The sequence below is a fragment of the Chroicocephalus ridibundus genome, chromosome 3 (assembly GCF_963924245.1).
Source record: "Chroicocephalus ridibundus chromosome 3, bChrRid1.1, whole genome shotgun sequence".
Classification (NCBI taxonomy): Eukaryota; Metazoa; Chordata; class Aves; order Charadriiformes; family Laridae; genus Chroicocephalus; species Chroicocephalus ridibundus.
Genome location: NC_086286.1, coordinates 18040621 through 18064028, shown reverse-complemented (window position 1 = coordinate 18064028; position 23408 = coordinate 18040621). Strand labels below are relative to the sequence as shown.

Sequence of the window (23408 nt, the reverse complement as noted above, 5' to 3'; positions counted from 1 at the left end):
ATTGCACAAAGCTGCTCTTTATCAAGGAAAAATTAATCTGTGTACACTTGGCATAAAATGAAATCTTATGTTTTTCAAAACTAATGAGAAGACTTTCAACATCAGTGCCTATTCTACCCAAAGCTGTATTATTAAATTCAACAATTCAGATTTTTTTTTCCTTAAAAAGTACACTATTGTAATTTGGCTTAGTTTTTATCACTTTGTGATGGATCGCAGAATTCAGCCATCTGTAGTGCTTAGCCTTCTCGTCACTAATCATCGGCTATTCCTTTTGGCATAAAATGGCTGTAGGCGACAACATAAACGCCAATAGTGCATGGTTCAACACATGTAACAATGTCAATTAAATGTGTATCTAAAGTACACCTAAATTAAAACTTTAACTACGTGGTTTTACATTTTTTTCTCACTTAAACTAAACTCTGTTCCAAAATTTAACTGCGTGTGTTGAAATCCACAAAAGCAGGTTGAGGATAACGAAGAGCCACCTGACCAACACAACACGGTGCAACTAAGTGACTCCCAGGCGCCGCCTGAAGCTCCTTGGGACCTTCTCAAGGTGACCAGAGATATCAGAAAAGAAACCTCTGCGTAGGCGGTAACGAACCACCATCGTTTTCCTATTACACGCTTTGCGTGGAGCCCCCATGGTAGGGCAGGAGGCCGGCCTGACATTTAGAGAGAGAAACTTAATCTCTGCCCATGCAACGTGCCCGCACACGTCTAACCAGCGCTGTGCAGCAGGCAGGAGCGGCCTGAAGTTTACTGCAGGTAACTATGGAGTACAAACACCTCCAAGGTCACAAGTGCGGTGTCTATTTGTTTCTTAAAGCACCCAAACCCCCAGTCTTTTATTTAATCATTGCTTCAGCTCTACGTTCAGGTTTAAGCCCAAATGGCATTAAAACCAGCTCAGGTACGTTTGTTAGGCAGAAGTAGCTAAGCCTGCGTAAATCGTCTATTGGCTCTCCCTATTATTGAACGAGGGCAGGGATGCACACAATTATTTATAGTTCTGACTTACCGCGGGAGCAGGCGAACGCCCTTGGTTAGCTCTGCAGGCCGTGCTGCGTGTGTGCAGCTCATCGCGGTGGCCTCTGAGCTGATGGAGGGGAAATTGTGCCAATTTTCCACTGCCACAGACTCTCAGCTTTCATCCTGCCAACAGACTATTCAGTATTAAAGCCGGTCGAAACAGCGAGCTGAATCTGGGCTATTAACAGCAAACGTAATAAAAGAATACAACTGTGAAATGCAATTAATTTTATTTTTAGGGATTGTTTTAATAATGGTCTATCCAAACACAGACGCAACACTTTCAGTTGCAGAAATGCAGGAGGAGTTACTTCTCCTTGGTCCTCAAATAGGACAAAAATCAAAGGTGGTTCAAAATACATTGTTGCTTTTGTTCAGTAGCGGGCTGAATCTTTAGTGGCGTCCTGTATTAGTTCACCTCAAAAATCTAATTCCTATACATAACTCTGTGGCTTGCTCTTAAAAATTAAAATTCAACCCCACCACCCCGACACTTCATGGACCCACGCGCGTATACAAAACCCTACCAGTCTGAGCTAAGAGAAGAGCTCAAATAGATGCGTGTGTGTGTGTATAAACACCCTCTTGCCAAGCAAGAGATTGAATGACAGTGAAGCGCAGTGACATTCCTTGTTGGCTCCTTCCGGAGACGTCAGTCACTCAGTAACTCTGTCACATTTATTGAAATTGTATCAAGAGCACGTTTTCCTCCCGGAAAGGTTTTCCTCAGGTAGGAGAGAGGAGACATTGCAGAAGCTGCAGGGAGAATCACGAACTGTGGAAAAGATTTGAACACTTGTTAAATAAGACGAGGAAATCACCGTTGTAGAAACAAGGATTGTGGCAGAATATGCTCGGGTTCGATGTCCCTAGTGATCAGCTCCAGACTTGCATTTCCACAGACACGGGCATCAGCTGCTGAGACTCCACTCCCCTTTAATCTGGGTGGGAATCGAGAAGTTGCAGCCTGGCAAAGTTCCATTCCCTGAAGGCGCGATAAGCAGCTACAAAGGCAAACCGAAACTGCCATACGATTCCAGTGTCTGTGTTCTTGTCTGCAATGTCGGGCTGCTTTCAGAGGAGGCGTCACAAGGCTATAAAATCACAAGTAGAAAAGAGCATAGAACAGTGCTGCTTTGGCTCGTTAAATCATTACTCTATCTGAAAAACTTTGCGTGAGCATCATTTGTCTTGCCAGGAGAAAAGCTTTTCTATTAATAGTTATAATACAAGTATTTTTAATGCTGTGCTGCCAAAAGCAAATGGTTTGAATTTTAATATGCCTTTGAGTTCAACTTCTTTTCCTTTTTTCCCCCCTTTCTCTGCTCATTAATTTCCGCTTATATTCCTAAGGATCTACCAGGTATTGCAGTACTTTTAACAGGAATTCTCTTAATCTGATTTTGTGCTTTAGATGGATTCTCTTTCTGGTCAGTCAATTCATGTTTAAAACTTTCTGCAATTTGAAATATAGGCGCAAGAAGGTCCTTAGTCAGGCTGACTAAACCTAGCAATATTCGGCGCCAAGAGGGAAGAACAAGGAAGAGTCCCGGGAAGCTTGTCCTAGGAAGAGCGGACAAGCCCATGTGTGCACAGGGCAAGTCTCAGGGATCTGGAGACAGGCTGGTGACGTGAATATTGGGCTGCGTAGTGAACGAGGCGCTGTACATGTGTCGGTTTAAATGGCGCAGTACGCTCCCACTGATGAATAGCTGATCAGTCGTGTTTCTCACCTTCGGGATCGCTGTTAAAAGATTTTCTCCTGAACATCTGCAAAGACCTTTCTCATGGCTGTTGAGCAGACTGACCAAAATTCTCTTGGCATCTGCATCTTCCACAAGTATTTTACAAGGGAAATATTACTGGCTCAAAATTGCCGATTTTCAATGGCAAGTCACCTCCATTTACCTTTCACACAGGTCCAAGAGCTGTTCTTTAAGGCATTACTGCTGCACCTTCAGCTTTCCGTCCTTTGGCCGAGGAGCGAACGGAAGAACACATGGACTCACTGAACCATTACCCTCTCACAATCCTTTATGCAGAAGGCAAGCAGACACGCAAATGGGAAAAAAAAGTAATCTTCCAACCGTAAGGCATGCTAGTCATTAGTGTGGCCATGCCGAGCTGACACCGTGAAGTAACGAGCAACTAGTAAATAACCTGCGCCACCAAGTCCATGTCACCTGAAACGCAACAGTGCCAAGGACGCGAGGAGGTTCTGCTGCAGCCCGCCTGCCTCTCACCCCAACGGATGGTGCCATCTCCCGCCCCAAGGCAGGCGGCAGGAGAACAAACCACCTCAAGGTGCAAAAGGAAAATTACTTGGAACATTTGGCTACCGTGGCACCAGATAGTCTTCTGAGGAGAATGACGGATGGTGTGGTGACACGACCTGAATGTGACAGCTACAAAACACACAGAAAAGGAGCTGGAGTACCGAGCCGGCTTGGCAACGTCAGCCTTTTCTTCAAAAGGTTTCCCCACTCCCATGACAGGGCGTGAAATCCTTTTCTCATGGTACTCCGTAGCATCGTTTTTGCTCACATTTTTATATACAAAAGGGTAGAACTGATGATTTAAAAAAAGCTTCTCAAAAAAAATAATAAAAATCCAGCATTCAGCTTTTCTGAAATGTTAAAAACATCAAAGCAGATCAAAGTATTTTAGAGAACTTCCCCACCAGAAGAGTGTTGGAGTTTTTGGTTTATCTACAGACAGCGCAAGATGTTCCCCACCCACACACAGGAGGGGTTTTACACCCACTCCCCCAGACAGCTTTTGCTCCCCGCGAGGCACTACCTATGCTTCTGGTGAGGTTTTCATGAGCTGTGCTAGATGTAGCTTAAGCAAACATTTTTATTACCTGTGGTAAGTAACTTTCTGTAGGCAAAATTATGATTCCTGTTCCTGTCACCATGGATCCTATTTCCACTAGAGTCCTGTTCACGTTAGGTGAAATTAGCACATTTATTTCCCATGCAGCATCCCTTAAGCTGTAGCCCATGACTACATGGAGCATTGTTTGGTTTTGACTTCTGATAGAAGCTGTGGGAAAAAATACAATATAATACAGGCCGAACAAGCATTACCTTCTGTCTTTTTACAGTTAAAATGAATTTTATTTTTGGATTATCAGAATAGAGGAACAAAAAGAGGTAATGCATTAGCCTTGCCCGCTTCACTGGACACCCTAAAGACCCACAACACCGTCACCAATTCACTTTGTAACAGCCGTCAACCTACCCCGCCAGCAAGGACAAAGTCAGAGCGACAAAAGCCGGTGCCCCGATGCCCTGCTGTGCCAGCTCCACGCCTGACAACTCCCAGATACCTTAAATGAGCATTTCATTTCTCTGAAGCCATCATCTTTTCCAGCAATGACAATCGCTCTTCCCTAACTTAGCATCAACTGAAGTTACTGTCCACTGCGGGTTTCAGCCTGCTTTTCCTTCCCCTGCCACGCCACCTACTTCTGAGCACTTTGATTTTCTTCAGTGCAGGCCGACGAGCAAGACAGGTGATGCAGACGCAGCTGCTTCAAAGAGCAAACGTGCTCTCAGGCTGACAGAGCACCTGTAAACTTTCGCGTAGAGAGAAGCAGAAGAAAAGGGAGAAATGGAGATGTCCCTTTTATATGGGGAGACATCCTTTCATTAACGTTCTCCGAGAGGCTAAGAGGAGCACCACGCGTGACCTTGTAATGCTCAACCCACCCACAGCCACAGATACAAAAGGAACTTCAACAAACTCGCATCTTTACTGAATAAGATAAACCACTTCTTTTTTTTCAGACACCACCGTGAACAGGGGAAAAAAAAAAAAAGCACTACTTAATTTTCAGCAAAAGCTTTATTTCAGTTCATAGGCTTGTTTGAATTAAAAACAGTTACTTCAAAATCAAATTCACATAAAACTCGGCATGTAAATAAACTGGAGTTATCATTGGTCAGGCTCTGTTCCTGAAAGACAAGGGCTCCAAATTACATTTTAACAACCTTGTGTAGCAACAGATAAAACTGGGACGGCCGTAGCATCTCCTAGCTTAAAGGCTGAGGAGTTAAACTGCCCCCTCCACCCACCCCCTCCCGGTACATTTTAAAACACCAGCTGCAAACTGGTGCAGTTAAACGATTGCTCTATTTTCCATTAACCCACTGGGCAACCATTGAAAAAAGTATCCCAGTTTAATCTGCGACTTCACAGGAGTAAATGCTCTTCAGCGTTGTTACAGGCACTGCTGTTTTCTTCCAGGAATCAAAGTACTTGTCTCAAAACATTTTCCTTACAACACTAACACACAGATTTTCGGAGGAGACTGTCACAATCAAGCTACATTATATACACTTCAAATGTACAATTCTCTGTTAAAAAATGCCTGTGTACAAAATAGAGGGATCTTTTATTTAAAAAAATGCCATGCTAGATTTCATTACATCAACATTTTAGAAGAATTTAAATCAATTGATGAGTAATAGCAACATCCTGATTTATTAGGAACCTTCCTGCAAGCAAATGTAGAGGTACCCGCTCTGTATTTAAAATTCTAATAAGCTTTTTTTGGACAATTTGTGCTATAAACCTCATGTATGAAGTATGTGAAAAGTTGTGACGACAGAAGAAAAGTTAGTTAATGCAAAATTATTTTGGTAAAATATAAAATTATTCTACTTATGAAGTAAATCCTGCAAGGGCATCTCATTTACAGCCAGTTAGACAAAAACACAACTAGTGCCTAGTTACACATACATTAGTTAAAAAGTCAAATATATACAAAAATATATTAGAAAGTGGTCGAGTTTAACCACAGGCTCATGTAAAAAAATGTTGTTTTAAATAGCAATAGCAAAAAAATAGCTATTTTCTCTATCTGCAACAGTACAAAAGGCAAAACCTACATATGAGGTAGCAATGCCGAATTAAAAAAAAACAACTTTGGATTGAGGAGCATTTCCTGCATTTTCATAGCATATCTGTCAATACAAATATTTAAATGAACACTTCAATTGTTTCAAGAATTAATACATTAATTTACAAAAACCTTTATTCAATTAACGTTTTTAAAAAGAATTACTGGCAATTGATTTAGTTACTGATTTCCCTTGTTTCTAAAAAAAAGCTATCGCATTTTCAAATCCAAACACTGTACAGCAAAAAGGTGGAGGCTTTATTATACACACTCGGTAAACGCTATGGTACATTAAGACATAATTTACAAAGATGTGACTAACCCAACTGTGGTCATTTCATTCTTTTCTGCCAAATACGCACACACTGCGCCTTTTGCTACCCCGTGTTCAGTGCTCGTTGCAGGATAAGGTTCACTACTCGCTTCCACAGCTCTGCCCACAGCCGAAACAAGTGTTTGTATCATCTACCTTCAGGAGCCTGAGCCAGAAGCGCGGCTCCTCTCTGGGGTCAGGGACGCTGCCAGGCAGCAGCTCAGAGTCCCCCCTGGTCCGTGCTGAAACTGCCTCAAGAATGCAGGGATGGGATGGGATGGGAGGGGACAGCTGTGCCCCTTCACATCTCCTGAGCCCATCCCTGCAGGGGCCACCTGAGCCTCCCTGACCAAAAAAAAAAGTCCCATTAATGAAAAGGCAGGAGGGGGACGATCACCCAGCTGAGCTGTGCCAGCTCCGGGGCCAGGCCCCTCAGGTGAGCCAAATCCTCTGCTTCCAGATCCACTGACCAAAAAGACCCTGCTGCTTTGGCAACCAAGTCAGACGTCTGAAGTTAGATGGTACAAGTAACACCAAAAAATGAACTGGATGGAATTTCTGTATTTATTGCATTAAGAAAATAATATACTTTACATCACAGTGCTTAATTAAATGCAATAAAAAAATGTAAACTCAGGATGCTAGATAAAATTTAACTTGAAAAATTAGGGCTCCGAGACTTTTAAAAATTCACAATATTTTAAAAATTGAAGTCACAGACAGTCAGTTCACATAACTCACGTATTTAAGATGACTTGTAAATACCTGTTGATGCACTCCAATGTTTGGTCACTTTTTTCTATCTTTTTTTTTTTTAAAAAAAAGCCTAAATAACAAATAGACCAAGTGCAAAGGTAAGAGGTATATTTTTATTTGCAAAGAAACTAACTTTAGAAGTAATTTGCAAATCAGGCATCTGGAGTGCTCTAGTAGATGTAAGGAAATATGCGGTATGGTACACGCTGACAATACCTTTCCCATGCCAAGCCATATTTTTGCTTACAGTGATGTTCATCACGAGCTTCTCGATGAATAAGCAAACAGATGAAATATATCACGTAGAAATATGGTAAAATGTGATTAAAACCTGTAGAATAAAGTGAGAAAGTCACTTTAAATACAGAAAAAAAAATTATCCAGAAGTGTTTGCTATTAACAACATCTACTAAGCTGGTGACATATGCTTGGTATGGCCTGCTGCATTTATACTCATATTGTAAAGCATCAAATACTCAAGGGATAGTGCAAAAATTGTGTGACATGTTTACATAGAGATAGGAAAAGACCCACAAAAACCATACTTAAAATTCAGTCTCAAAATCTGCCAACTTCATTCTCAATGCACATGCAAAGCAGGCACATACTTTAAGCTCTTTAGCTATCAAAACCAGGGAAATAGTTAAACCTCTGCAGCACCAAGCTGCCCCACAAAAGCCCCACTGGGTTTTCTCTACTTTGGCTGTAGGTGGTAACTCTAGCTTTGCTCAGAGCACACGACTTGACTTGTGGATGAAAAACTGGACATGGGCCAGCAATGTGAGCTCGCAGCCCAGAAAGCCAACCCCATCCTGGGCTGCATCACAAGAAGCGTGGCCAGCAGGTCGAGGGATGTGATTCTGCCCCTCTGCTCTGGTGAGACCCCACCTGGAGTACTGTGTCCAGCTCTGGGACCCTCAGCACATGAAAGACGTGGACCTGTTGGAGCAGGTCCAGAGGAGGGCCACAAAAAACGATCAGAGGGCTGGAGCACCTCTGCTATGAGGACAGGCTGAGAGAGTTGGGGTTGTTCAGCCTGGAAAAGAGAAGGCTCCAGGGAGACCGTATTGTGGCATTTCAGCGGGCCTACAGGAACCACAGGGACAAACTTTTCAGCAGGGCCTGTTGCAATAGGACAAGGGGGAAATGGTTTTAAACTAAAAGACGGTAGATTCAGGCTAGATAAAAGAAGAAATTTTTTTACAATGAGGGTGGTGAAGCACTGGCACAGGTTGCCCAGAGCGGTAGTAGATGCCCCATCCCTGGAAACATTCATGGTCAGGCTGGACAGGGCTCTGAGCAACCTCACCTAGTTGAAGATGTCCCTGCTCATTGCAGAGGGGTTGGACTGGATGACATTTAAAAGTCCTTTTGAATCCAAACTGTTCTATGATTCTATGATCCCTTCCCACCCATTCGCACCCACCAGGTAGCTATGGCAACACTTCCACTTCTGCCATTATGAGTCTGACAGAAGACGAGAGTCCTTCATTTTCATGGGGGAAATCCTCTTTCAGGGTACTGTCTACAAGCATATATGCTAATTTAGTATCATCTACTTCCAATTAAAATCCAAAATAAAATTAACCCCTGGAGGAACACCTGAACTCCAGCATCTGCTTTCAGCTGATGCCCCTGGTCAGGGCCTTAACCACTTGGTGACAAAGTCCCACTCTACCAAAATTCCGTGTGTCCCACAGTCTGCAAAAGTCAGACTGTGCCTCAGCTCTGTCTCAGAAGAGCATCTGTTGTGCTCATTTCTGTGCTTTAATAGAAGAGAAACTCCTTCAGACAAGGGAGGAGTCCGAAGCCATTTTTCAAACTTGAATGAGAGGGGGTCAGGACTACCATGATCAGATGTAATTTCTGAAACTCTCACTGCTCTTTCTAAACTCTGGCAAAGAATCAGGACTACAAAATCCCAGTGGACAAAAGGCTCCCTAATTTCCTTCAAGTATAAACTTCATGGAAACTAGGAAGTAGTCATTAACAAAAAACTGACACAGAATTCCATTCCTTTCTGTTTGATGACTTTTTTTCATGTGTACTTTGCTTGAAGTCTATCCCTATATGTGGTAGCCCTTGTCTCCAAGGAAACTCCCACTTTCTGGGAACTTCCTTTGAAAACACTATAGCATAGCCACTAGCCTAAAAAAGTGTAAGGAACAACTTATTAGCAAGCCCCATCGATACCAAATGATAAAGTGTCAGAAAGAAGAGTCAAATCTAGTGTGATATGTCAAATCTATAGTAAGATATAAAGTATAAGGTGTAACAGAAAATAGGTGTCGCATTAAGCTTACAATATAGGAATTTGGATTCAGTTAATTATAGGTTTTAGTATCTCAAATAATTATCACTCTGTATTTCAAACCCAGTCAGATGCCAACACATACAAGCATTTTTGATAAAATCCACTTTAGTTTCAGGAACTTACCACAGGGTAGGGACCATGCTAGAGCCATGATGATGTCACCGAGATAATTAGGGTGACGAACAAAACCCCACCAACCCGTGACAAGAAGCCCCTTTCCAGTTGCAGTGGGTATAAATTTCAGATCTGTGAATAGAGTATTGTGGTCAAAACAACAATTGAAATGTGTATTTAACAAAGAGACGTTGTATAGCAATTGAACAAATAAAAAATGCACTTACAGGCCAATTTGGGATCTGCTGGATTCCTTCGGAAACTATTTTTCTGAGAATTTGCACTACGGAATATGTAATACCCAATACCTGAAAATAAATATTATTTTGTATTTTCAGTATTTTCCAGTTCTCCTTCCTTCAACAAAAGCACTCTGCTACATTTCATTCAAAACATTTAAGTCACTTCTACAACTGCAGACAGCATCCATCTAAAGATGCATTTAATAAAATGAGAATTTATTATATTTTTTTTGTATTAAACAGTAGCCAGACACATGCTTCCACCAGCTGTGGTAATACAGAAGACAGGATCATTGCACCTTAGCTAAAGCTTCACTTCACAACTCAAAGAAACAAAAATCAGTGCTACACTGTTACCACCAGTAACAATAACATTTACCATAACTTACAGTTCAGAATGGTAATTGCAGCAGCAACAGGCCAAGAAATTGCAGTAGGGTGACCAACTAAATAGAAGGCCTGCAGACTGTAGACAAACGGAACCCACACCAAATCTCCAAATGCTAGCATGAATCCAAATCCATCATGGGTAATGTCCATTGTAGTCAAAATCGCTTCCTAGAAACCAGGAGGAAGGAATTTAGAATTTACAAAGCGTCATTCATTTAACGTGATAATTAGACTTGGTAACAGTTTAATACAATTGCTATTTACCTCATTCCAAAGAGCATCCACCACATAAAGAAGCTGAAAGCTGTTCACGAGTATCATTGACAGAGATGGCATACTTTGATTGTGTATCTTCATCTCAGCCAATAGCATTGCCAAGTTTATAACAACCTAGTTTAGAAAGTATTTTATTACAAATTTTCCTTTTAAGAGACAGCAGTGTTTTTGTTACATTACAGGACGTTTTAATACAGATGTTTTTGACCAATATTTGAGTTTAAAAAAAAATAACAACCTATTTCACAAGCAATAGTTTGCAACTAACTACCAATAATAATTTGTGTGATACTTAAGCAGATAGAATAAAAATAACAATTACTGACTCACCCAGCCAATTAATCCTGGACGCAACTCACAGAAGTATTTGAGGTCAAAACTGCCAATACGAGGGTTTAATTCATGTCCAGTAAAAAAATCATAAACAAAATACCCTGCAGATAAGACATACTCTTTGTTAGCAATACTATTCCTTTTATTCTCTACTACACTCCCTACAGAGCAGTTCCTACTTTCTACTAACATTGGCTCATTAGAAATAAAAAAAGCATTTAATTTGTCACGAAAAACGTAAGAGTATATGCAAAATACAAAGCAAAACCCACATGGTTTATATTTTAAGAAGCCCAAGTATTTTATTTGTTAGGAGGACTAAACACTTTCGAAGTTACTACAGTCTTATTTCTTCTGACATTTGTTCCTTCTTTATTTTCAGCCTTCTCCTGAACCTCACATCATAGTTACCATAGTCATGATCTTATAGTACTAATTAATTCTACTTTTCTTCCTCCTTCATTGCTCTTCTCTGCGAGCAAGAATTCCTTTAGCTGTAACAACAACCTGTCCATCAAAAGAGATGGACAAGAAGGAAAAAACCAATACCTTGACTTCAAGATATCCTACATTGAGTTAGCAAATAACAAACACTTTGGCAGAACAGTTAGAGAAAGCTACTGCGTCACTTGCACAGACTAGAACTGCACTTTTCAAAGAAAAAATGATTTATGATCATTGTATTATTTCCCTTCACACACATACACACTGCACTGACAAGGAACTGAGGATATTTGAATATTTCATTTTATTACACTGTCTTCTATCCATAAACTCCATTTCTTAGTCACCGTATGATCACTTTTAAAAGCAGTTTGTTTAATATTTAACGTGAATTGATTTCTCAACCTATCTTTTGACCTACAAAAACATATGCATATAATTTGACACTTTCTAGGTAGGCACTCTCAAGACTGAATCAAAATCTCTTTTGAAAAGTCAGCTAACTAGATTTAAAAGTGCACAGCAAAGTAAGAGTTTTGAAATACACTGTAATTTCAAGTTCTGTACCTGACTTCCCACTGCCAAAATACCTAGATTTTTCAGTTTTTCTTTCTATTCTGAGCTGTTTCAGGAAAAGGCCTGTGAGCAGGGGCACTATGAAGCGAATGAGACAGCCCTCAGACAAATGCTTAAAACTGAAAGGAAGGAACGGTCCTCTCATCGCTAGGGTACTAGACCAGCCAAGATATTTTTGCATAAACTATTCAAGACAATCCAACTAAAATTTTAAACATTTTACAGTATCCGAGTGTGAACAAAAAATTGTCGTTTAACTTGCAACATGAATTTTACATTGGTAGAAAGTCACAAAAGGCCCTAAATCTAGCCTTTAATTCATAAAAATGAAACTGTAGCAAACAATTGGAAAGAAATTACCCAAAATATTTATTACTCACCAGAATTTCCACCTGGTGCTAGTTCTTCCTCAGGTGCTTTCAGGGACCGAATGTACAGATAAATGCTCAAGCCCATAGAGAAAGCTGCAGCTGACACTGCAAACTGCATGAAGTGATCATACAAATAATGAAGTTCAAATTCAAAGTATAATAAAGTTCCAATAGCTGCAGCAGTCAAAACAAAAGCATAAAACCCTAAAGGATGCAGAAGAAAAACATTATTAGCCAAAATAAAAAAATCATTCTGGTAGAACCTACCCAATCCAGCCTTTCTGCATTTTTATGTCTATATTCCAATAACGTCTTACACATCCCATGCTCCTGAGGTTCAAACTCCTGGAGCACAGCAATATACCTATGATATTCTATCTATGCCCTGAAATTTCCTGTGCTTCAGGAAAGAACAGTAGGCAGGGACACTGAACGCTCCTGAATTTTTTACAACATAGGATCTAATTTCAGATTTTAGTGGAAAAATGGACACTGACACTACTACTGGATAACGACAGCAGGTCACAAAATCTTATCTGTGGGACAGCACAGATAACCATATTTTCTTCTTGGAATTATCTTCATATATACCTCAATACAGATAGCAGTAATTAAAGTATTAAAATAACTATCAAGTCAAGACTTCTGTACTTAGCAGTATAAAATCATGTAGAACAGAACGATGTCCAAATAGAAGCAGGCAGTTCTATACTGCTCTCACTTAAGTACCTTCTACGAACAACTTCCCAGGGTCACAAAGGCTGAGGTTAGAAGGGACCTCCACAGCCCATCTAGTCCAACTCCCCTGCTCAAGCAGGGCTACCTAGAACCAGCTGTCCAGGACCATGTCCACATGGCTTTTGAATATCTCCAAGGATGGAGACTCCACAACTTCTCTGTGCAACCTGCGCCGGTGCTCAGTTCCCCTCACAGTAAAAAAAAGTGTTTCCTGATGTTCAGATGGAACTTCCCATATTTCAGTTTGTGCCCATTGCATCTTATCCTGTCACTGGTCTTCTTTCTTTCCTCAGAGCTGCTTTGAGAATTTGCCTTTGAAGCAGCAAGAAGATGGCTTCTCTCTCTCTCTTTTTTTTTTTTTTTTAAACTATCCAAACCATGTAGGTTATTTCCTCCCTTTATCAGAATGTGGAAAAAAACCCTGCAGGACTATGCCCCTACTAAAGACATAAGTCCAAAACAAAAAAGTTATGAGGCAACCTCTATGAGACTCACTTTTGCAGGATGCAATTCATTCTGCCTCTGTGATTTACAGCCCTATTCCATCTTAAAAATGTGTCTTTAAAATGTTGCATCTTAACAGACTATGACAAAATCCCACTCAGCTTTTTAATATAATATTTGGATTCCATTACCATCAGACAGCCTCCTTGACAGACTAGTCAACTAAAGAGGTAGTCTGCAATACTCGCGAGGCATCAAAGTAGACTTCTCTGTTTAAGCCTGAAAAAGCAGGATGGCTGAAACATGTTAAACCCTACTCTAAACCTAGATGAGAAATTTGCCTTTTTTGTAGGAAGTGAAATCTGATCTGAATAAGGACCTCAGAACTATTCTCTGCCAGGCAAGAATAACAACATCTTAAATCAAGACACACTTCTTATTTGTCTATAAATCAGAGACATCCAAGATGAGATACAACACTTGGGATAAGATCTCTTCAGATCACTCCTTAACACCTCCCTCTGGGACAAGTATCCTTATTACACAGGTGTTACTAATGCTGCCTATCAGCAACTGCCTGTTTAGCAATTATGCAGGCAATATTGACAGGAGTCACCAGTCACAACTGGATGCAGACCAGGTACCCTATATAGCATAACATTTTGCTCTTGGGGCAGTTAGTTCCTGATCTTTCCTAACCACGTTCTTCCAAGAAAAAGTTCATCCTATCTTATGAAAGATTTACAACAGATACCTAGTGTCATGGTTTCAGCGTGGCTTTTGCGCTACCTATTAAGTTGTCTTTATCCCAACCCTCGAGTTTTTCCCTTCACTTTTACTCTTCTGATTCTCTCCCCCACCACAACTGGGGTGAGCAAGTGAGCAGCTGCTTGGTTCTAGCTGATGGCTGGGGTTAAACCATGACACCTAGTTTGATCGTAGAGCATATCTTTCATCACTTGTATCTTATGGTACTGAGAACTGAAAATCAAGATAGCAGTATCACATTTCAGAATAAGCAACTGCAACACACTTACCATTTATCCGGTAGTGCAGTTTCCTTCCATTTGAAAGGGGCAGGCCTTCTACAACCTAGGAAGAATAAAATACTAGTGTTTCAACCAAGTACTTGCCAGGGGGCACCGGCAGAGGAGGGAAATGAAGCACCTCTCTGCCACAAAGACATTCAATCAAGGCAACCAACTGGACGCATTCAAATATGGAAATCATGGATTGTTCTCAAAAGCATACTTTGGTTATCAAAAGGGTAACAGTTTCAAATAGAAACACTAAAAAAAAAACCCTCTTCCTAACCAGCCTCAAGAAAACATAACGGCTCCAATCATTGTAAACATGTATAGCAACAGAACAACATGACTGAATGATCTATTTATTCTTGAGTTCTTTCAGAATCTGCCAGTATCCCTCAAGTCACAAAAAGAGGGAAACAAGCATATGGCTAGAATCATTTGCAGATTCCTGTAAGTGAAGATTACATTCCAAACTACTGGCTATCAATAAGAAACTAAGTATCAAAGACTTTGTTGATTTAAAAGTCAGATACCTGAAATTCTTCTAGAATTCCATCAAGCAAATTTTACCCATGCTTTGATTTGAACTCCCATATAATGCCTTCTGCCTTTTCTACTGTAACTGTGAAACGCATAGGCATTAAGTTCTTAACAAACTGTGCTATTTCAAGGTTACAGAAATCTGAAGTAGCCATATTCCAGCTTAATATGGAAGACTAATCGATTTCCTTTCAAATTCACTGCTTTAAGAACATACCCTATCTTCAAGCCTAACGCACAAATGAATTATCCATGAGACCCAATTGCTACTGAACAGCTTACCTTTCCAATTGGCAGTAAGTAAAACAGAGCTTGAAGGAAAAACCACAGAAGAAAAACACCAAACACTCTAGCCTCCCAAAGGCTTTCAAGTGCTGGGAGAGGAAGAGGGAAGTTCATAAGACTGGGGTCATCTTGTTTGCACATCAACAGCAAGTAGAATACAGTAGCAGGCAGGAAAAATATCAGCATGAAGGTCCCTGTAAATAGGCATCATGCCATATTAGAAGATAAACATAGAAAATAAAAAAAAAAACACTTTCAATCCCACTACTAAAGCTTGATATTAACTTTAGTAACAAAGAAGAGGTTGTTATTTTCTATTTCCGAAGCCAGACACTGTCAATTCCCCCATCACGTAATGGGACACAGAGACATTCTTCTTACTCCTATATGGGGTCATATAACCAAACCAAAGGATCACACCCACTGCATCCCTTTAGAACCGTATAAAAATATACTTTACTGTCAAGTTCAAAGCACTTAGGTTTTGAAAATGTAAAAACTTCGCTAGTTAATTCTTAAATTTAATTTGGAAATATTTAAATCTCATCGTGCAAGGGAAGGCTCAAGATCTTCACTGTATTTCACAAAAGAAACAAGTGTAACAACAGTTCTTTGACTGCCACCAATACCAGTACAGACTACGTGAAGCACTGTCATATGACTCTGGATTCTGCAGCCATGGTCCAAAAATCAGAAAAACAGTTCTTGACACCGCAGTATGGTCAATAAGTAAAACCCATAAAAGTACTATTTTTCCACTACTACAACAGTTTGCACACATACCAATTCTTCCACCAAACTCTAGTTCCTTTGTTTTTGATGATGCTTTCTCAATTGTTTTTATTGTCTCAAAAATCTTTTTCTCCGAATATATCTCTTCTTTTTTCTTTTCTTCTTTTCTTGGGCGCAAGCTGTACTGTTCAAGTACACGCTCTGTTTCCAGGTCTGGCTTCAACTTTTGCTGTTAATAAATAAAAATAATTTACTAACAAGATTCCCAGTGATTTTACCTTATTTTACTCCCACGTTTAATATTTAAGAGGACATAATCCACTATAAAACACCAATATACAATGTCTTCTACTTCTACACAGTACTTAAGTTTATGCATTTATATGGAGAACCTGCTAAGACCAGTTTCATTGTGACTACGTAAGGCCATGATTACTTACCAGCAGCAGTCCCAGTACAGGTCACCCATTCCCACCCTCCTCCCCTCCTTTCTTCCATAACTCCATGCATTAGCTAGCAATCAGGACAAAAGAACTGATTTCGGGGAAAAAAACCACAAAAAACAAACCAAAACCAAAAACCACACCCCCCAAAAAAACCCACTTCCTATGGCCAAACATTCACACTGTAAAAACATGGGAATGAGCACAAGTCACCAGTGAGGGTCTGATGGAAAAAACAAACAAACAAACAAGAAAAATGAGTGTTGTGTAGCTCCAGTACTCTTCCCTTCTGACAATTTCATCTGCCTCTCCCCTAAACTTAGCTAGCTGAACTTATTTGACCACTAAGTTTTATGCTGCATTCTATTTATCCTTGGTTACTGTATTACCCTTTTCTAAGGATTCTGAGAAAGCCAAGTTAAAATGTGACATAAAACTAAGAGCAAATACAATGTTCATACCTCCAAAGTTATGCGTGATGTGTCATTTCTTTCTGTACTTTCAGGTTCACCATTGTACCTTCTGGTGTTATTCTCACTTGGTTTCTAGTTTAAACAAAAAACATGGGTTTAGCTTGCTGAAAATAACAGCTGCATTAAGTATAACACGAATAATTAAAAACACTATCTAGTCTTTTTCAACTGTAACTGCTCTGGTTTTCTCCACAGGAAAACAAGTGGGTTCAATACCCAAAGTACAAACAGTATGGACAGTTTCAGCTCACAAACAAGGGAAGAAAACTTACTAAGGGAAAGGTTACTAATTTTTTTTTTTTAATAAACAGTGAAGTTATGAGAAAATACAGCTTCCCAGTTACTTTTTACTCATCCTTAGGAACTGCCAGGTACAAAATACATGTCTATAATAATTTTATTAGGAAATTGGAGGAAAATTCAGTGTCCTATACATAATGCTGCTCTGCAGGACCGAAAGTTTGGTTTTTCATTAAAAATCTTTCTAAGAAACAAATTCACTTACAAAAATTCTTTTAACGAGTCTAGCTAACACAACTCTGAGAAGACACAACTCATGTTTTATTTCAACTTAAGCTTTGTTGAAAAGGACCAGGTCATTCCAGTCATACAACAACCAATAGATCAATCCTACTCCTCAATTAGAAGCCAGGAGAAAAACACCAAAGATATTTTAACATTTTTGTCCAAAGTAAAATGTATCTGCTGGCTACAAACTACTTAAAATGAGCATATGGTCCACAGGCTATGCAGTGGGTCACACAGCTCAAAGCAGTTCACTGCAAAACAAAAACCGCAGCAACTTCAGTGCCAAAGAATGCTTTTTGTAGCAGCAATTTACTAAATCTATTTATATTCAGTTTACATTGGTCCAGTTAAGTTTAGTTGAAACCTTACTAAAACCTATCTATTTTCAATAGATCATCAGAAAACATGTCCTATTCAAAGAACTGTGTCTCAGACAAGTATCATTTGAAGCTTTCGAGAGCACAAGAGGCAGAAGAAATGCTGTTTGTCTCTTAATGGAGAAACACCAGCACCATTTTTAGAACTCAATATAACCTTCACAAAAAGGCCAAGAACAAACATGACGAACTTCAGCTAAAAAACAGATATTTGATAAACTTATAAATCCTTACAGGATGGTTTTTATAATGAAAACAGTTCTGCAATATCATCAGTCAGCAAGGCCATACATATATATATATATTCCACGATTGCAGCAATTCTCTCACAGAAGCTTCACGTCTTCCATTACTATTTTAATGAACTGTATACGAAAACAGAACTCATTTTATTTCAAATTCTAATACCTATCTGCTACATATTGATCAATACATCTTGAAAGTAGGCTAACTTCCTTTGCCCCATTTCACAAGTGAGAACATATGAATGACTTCGATATTAAAATATTAAAGAATTTGTGTTTGAATTCTGAGAACTTCACGGTACCACCAAATTCAAATAGAACTTAACAACATACATTTGCTTTTCAAGAATTTCCTCACAACTTAGCGAGCTAGAAAGCCTATTTTCAAAGAAAAAAATGCAGTTATGAGATACACTTTTGCAGCTAATCTTGTTGTTCAGGGAACATGACCTACAGCTGGCTTTTACCATAATAAACCCAGTATGCATCAAACAAATCTTTTGCAACCCCCCCCCCCAGAACAAACAAACAAAACTAATACCAGTAGAGCTATGTTGGTTTCCTGAATGGTCTTCTTTTTGTCATCTTTACGTTCTCTGCTTTGGGAAGAAGAACGACGCCTGCCTTTTGCTGGCCGACCAGGAGATCTAGATCGAGACCTGCTAGTACTTCTTCTGGATGGAGAACTTGAAGAGGACTGGCTTTTCCTGTGCTTGAACGATGACTGTGACTAAAAGAAAAAGAGTAAGAAAGCAAAATCTTATCTTAGGTGTTCCAAAGAACAATGTTAGAAGCTTGGGGGTTTTGTGATGAGGACTCTGGCATATAGTTCTACAGAACTGTCCATTATTTACCAATGCTGTACAAAGGCTGTTAAGAAAGAGCAACTACAGCACACTCATTTTGCTGGCAATACCCAAATAATCCTGTCCCAAGTCCAACTACTGACAATTCTTGTCAAAGCTACAGAAATCAGGATACGGATGTAAGCTATCAATGTAAGTACTGAGCTCTTAAGCATGCTGCCCTCTTAAGCCTTTGCACAAGTAAATGAAATTACAGCCATCTCTTAAGCCTTAAGAGACAGCAATTATTTCAATTACTTAGCTTTATTAATACATTTGGCATATTGAGATGCAATGATCTGATTTAGGCAACACAGTTCAGATCAACATTAAAAAAAACCAAGTCGGCTAAATCATTAAAGTAGATGTGATAACCAATTTCGTTACGTTTTCCCCAAAAGCACCCAGTTCTATTTTTCTGTGAAGCTTACAATGCTTATTTTCCCATGTAAAATTTCCACAACACAATTTTTATAAAGCACAAATGTTTATGACAAAAGAAAGGTATCTTCTCAGCTTTAGTCTGCTAACCTGCAAGCACAAAGTAAACCAGCTAGAGAGTCTTAAAGTAGTGAAAATGTTTGTCTAGATCAAGGCATAAATATTTTGTCCCAAAAGAAAAGGTCAGTTACAGGGCATGTACACACTGCCACTAAAAAGTGGAACTAAAGTTCACATAAAGACACACAAATTAGCCTTGAAATTACACAGGTTCCAGAACAGGTCTTAAAAACCAACTACAGCAAACACTGGAATAGCTTTTTCACTCGTGCATTATCACATGTTAAATGAAACTTGTACACAGAATTTTAAAGGCCTTTATTAGTAACAGATGATGAAATAATAAACACATATAAAGAGGAAGTGATGTGCTCACGTACGTATAACATGACCCTTTTTCAAAAGTCCGTAACCATCACAAAGCAAAATACCTTATGAAGCCTTTGGGGACCTAAAACAGTATAAGTTATTGACATATGTTTTTAAGCATGTGCTGAAAGGATATGCACTATTTATATTTACAGTAATCCTTAAATACATGCTTGCATTTGTTTTCAAATTTTCTTATTTAGAAGTGGAAAAAAGTCAAATTAGTATCAACCCTCTAATAACTAGTTGAAAAAAAATTTTCATGAACAATCATGCTGTAGAATTCCTGAATAATTAGACTTGGTTTTCCCCAAATGTATCACTGTTTTTCCAACAGAGAGAAAACAATCGCACTTCTTTAAAGACAGGGTCAGCATTCTGAACCTAAACTTGCGATGTCACGTAGGAAAAAGATATTATTTCGCACCAGTTCATTGAAGAAACAGTTAATGAAAACTTGCAAAGCAACTATCCAATTATAAGTTGTATTTTATCCACATCACAAAATCAGCATCGTCTTCCATTGGAAATATTGATAATTATATAGAAGTGTACTAACCCTTATATCACTTTCTTTCAACTCAAGTTCAGTCCCATCTTTGTACTTAACAGTATAAAGATGAGAAACATCATTGTAACTAGTCACTTGTACTTCATAGTACAGGACACTTCCTGGCCAACGGCCCATCACCATCTCGCCATCAGCAAACCTCCGGTTTGGCATTTTCCAAAAGGAATACCTAGAAAAGAAATAAAGCAACACATGCGTCAGCAAAACATTAGGCTTGATTTTTTGCCTACTCTCTTTTGTATCATTTAGGCTGGAGCAGGTAAATTTTAAAGTAAACAACTCTTCACATTAAATAGGCAAAAAGCTGCCTGGTAAGAAAAAAGGCAACCAATTCTTCTCCAAATTAATAGTAGACAGAAGAAATAGGCTTAAAGTAAAGCAAAGATTTAAGTTAGATGTTATGAATAAATGGTAAATTGTATCAATAGTATATCTAGACCAGTATTCAGCTATGATACACAATCTCCATCATCAGAGACCATCAAAAGTAGGGAAAAGCATATATTTGACCAAAATTACATAACGCAGTTGATCTTATCTTGATCTTATCTAGAGGGAAAAAAGTAAATTAGATGGTATCTAAGTGTCTTTTAACCCCCTTTTCCTGTGGTTCTACAAAGATTATAGAAGTGATGATTTCTAAGTGTTAAAATATCCCAAATCTATTCAGTACACACAGCCACATTACATATTTTCTTCAATTTGTTATGCCAAACACTCAAACACCAGAATTTAGGCTCCTGTCTGGGTTGAATATTTTCTCTTTTCCACCTATTTAGCACAAGGCATGTAATGCCTTCTGCAGGGGCCTTTAGGAAAACAAAGTACAGCATCAGAACAATGACATAATAGCCTGAAAAACTGAATTCTATCCACCTATCTGCACCGTAAGGTTTTCACTTGATATTAGCAAAACAGGGTTTAAGTGACTACCACCCTTAGTCTATCATTCCAGGTTGCTGGGAACAAAAACCCCAACTGCAACATAAGGGAAGTTATGTTTTTAAATGTAAAGTCCTGTGTGACTCTTTGGAAAGTGCCTTGTATTATGTAATTGCCATTTGAAAACAGGTATCCATAGCAGAAGATACTTTTAACTTGAACTTCTGTGACTCAGGCCTCAATGTATAAAGTGAAGGTATCTTAAAAGTCTAACGTAAAATACATGCTAATTTATGCATTATCACCATTCGTATGATGAACATCAGAACTTAGAATAGGAAGAGGGAGAACGAAACAAACCAGCAAATGTTTTTGATTCTAGGCGTTTTAACTCATTTGCTGTAAATAAGATGTAAAGCCACTCAAAATGAGGTGAAAGCAAATATTTAACTCATTCATTACACATTAACTAACCTGCAGTGAAGACTTAGATTCTTTGGCAAAAAAATACTGTTAATACGCCATCACAGACCTTCATAACACATTGGGGGATGGGACTAAATGAGGCTTTCCAACCAACCTGCATTCTGGCATTTCCTGAAGCTGCTGCTGCTGCTGTTGGATTTTACAACTGTGAAGCTCTCCAAGTCAAAGAAGAAACCAAAATCTCAGCAAAATTCCCTCATGTGGGCTTTACAGCTAATATTCCTAATTGCTTCAGAACAGAAACATGTAGCCACCTCCTTTGCTGTATAATATTTGAAGGAGCAAAAAGATGAAGTTTTATCATTTGGTTTCACTGACACTTGCCAGTTAGAAAAATGATGAGAGTTCTAGTCCATGCTTGTATGCACATACTCTTCCAGCTCATCTGTCTTCTACCTAGTGATTCTTGTCCCAGTCTCTTCTTATTTTCTTACTTTCTGAATTCCTACTCCTCTGACCCTATTTTATCGCAGTCAGTTGAACCTCAAATTGATGTATTAGTTTCTTATGACTCAGTAAAATACAATCTACGTATTTTCATTTTAAATTCTTCTCCATTCTTTCCTTACCACCCTTTTAATTCCTTGGGGGTTTTCATCCTTTTCTGCTCTAGTTCTCCAAACTAGTTCCAGTTGCTCATCACCATCTGGGCTCAAGATTTGATCTCAATCCTCATCTCCTTGTCCCGTCTTCTCACCCGAAAGACAGTTCTTTAGGAGATCCACATCTACTACTGCTCTTTCCCCAGTCTCTTGCACAGTTCCAGCTTCTTCCTTCTCTTCCATAAATAGTCTATACACAGGTCCTCCACCAAGTCCAGTTACAGCTTTCACTATCTGTCATAACCTGATCTATGACTTGATTTCCTCTTTGCCATTTACTTCCTACGCTCCAGCCAACTGTTTCTTCTCTTGACCTGGAGCACATCAGGCATCCTCTGTAAACTCAGAGCCTGACCAGGACAAAGCTGCCAGATCCTAGGGCAAAGGATGTGAAGTTGTGAAAAACAGAATCTTTGGAGTTTAAGTCCTTTTTGAAAAAGGGAAACATTTTTTCACAAAGTTGTTACTAATGACAGTTAAACTGATTTTTATGATTTAGAACAACCACTTCAAAATTTAGATAATTTCATAGGCATAATAAACAAACTTCAAACCCCAGCATTTTTGTATACAAACATTAACATAGCCCAAAGGAAAGATAACCTGATGATTTAATTCTTTTTAAAAGCAGAAAGACCTTCCCCTCCTCCAACCTTTTTCTCAAAAGGAGCTGATAGTTTTAAGTTGGAAAACTGTGGCTGAAGGACCTGAAGCTAAATCAATATTATGTAATTCAGCCTGAGGTAGATATCAACAATATGAAATTCCAGAACAAATAGTTTTAAGCAAGTGGAAATATTATCCTGTGATTCAAAAGTAATGAACAATCTTATTAATAGAAATACCTACTTATTTTTCCATTTTTTTCCTTAAATATTAAAGCTTAATAATGAGAACAAATATTAAACACTAAAAAAGTAAATACTACTTCTTACCCTATCAAAAGTTACCACCTTGTTCTGCACCTCTGTGCCTCCTCTGAGGGAGGTTTGTAACGCTCATTCCATATATCCCACTTCAAAAAGCTACACCTTTTAAAGGCAGCTTTCATCTGTTCAGATAACAAAAACCATCACTGTCATCAAGAAAAATAAAGGTAGGGAGTCTTTAAAAAAAATACAGTTTAGAAATTACATTTTAAATTTACTGCTCTTTCAAGCTCTACACACAACCCTGGTAATTTTTAGGGTACCAGCTGTCACCAGCCTAATGTTCAAAGTAGTCCTATACAAACCTTTTAATT

General features: G+C 38.9%; 1 protein-coding gene across 1 annotated transcript; it reads right to left on the bottom strand.

The window, feature by feature from the left end:
* Nucleotides 1-4899: 4899 nt before the first annotated feature.
* Nucleotides 4900-22142, bottom strand: LBR (lamin B receptor). The gene is made up of 14 exons (XM_063328209.1): nucleotides 21658-22142; nucleotides 20184-20364; nucleotides 18451-18639; nucleotides 16748-16831; nucleotides 15895-16072; nucleotides 15109-15305; nucleotides 14293-14347; nucleotides 12083-12277; nucleotides 10680-10783; nucleotides 10338-10463; nucleotides 10073-10241; nucleotides 9669-9749; nucleotides 9451-9573; nucleotides 4900-7344 (listed from the first exon to the last, which is right to left on the bottom strand). Exons 1-14 carry the CDS (start codon nucleotides 21669-21671, stop codon nucleotides 7184-7186), a joined length of 1857 nt encoding a protein of 618 aa, XP_063184279.1. The 5' UTR covers nucleotides 21672-22142; the 3' UTR covers nucleotides 4900-7183.
* Nucleotides 22143-23408: the final 1266 nt, after the last annotated feature.

What these genes read in the sequence shown, in the direction of transcription:
- LBR (XM_063328209.1), bottom strand. An exon ending in TGAAAGAAAGTGATATAAGG is followed by an intron (nt 18,640 to 20,183) that starts GTTAGTACACTT and finishes TTTTTCTTTTAG; the next exon opens with TCACAGTCATCGTTCAAGCA. An exon ending in GTCCAGGATTAATTGGCTGG is followed by an intron (nt 10,464 to 10,679) that starts GTGAGTCAGTAA and finishes TTTCTAAACTAG; the next exon opens with GTTGTTATAAACTTGGCAAT.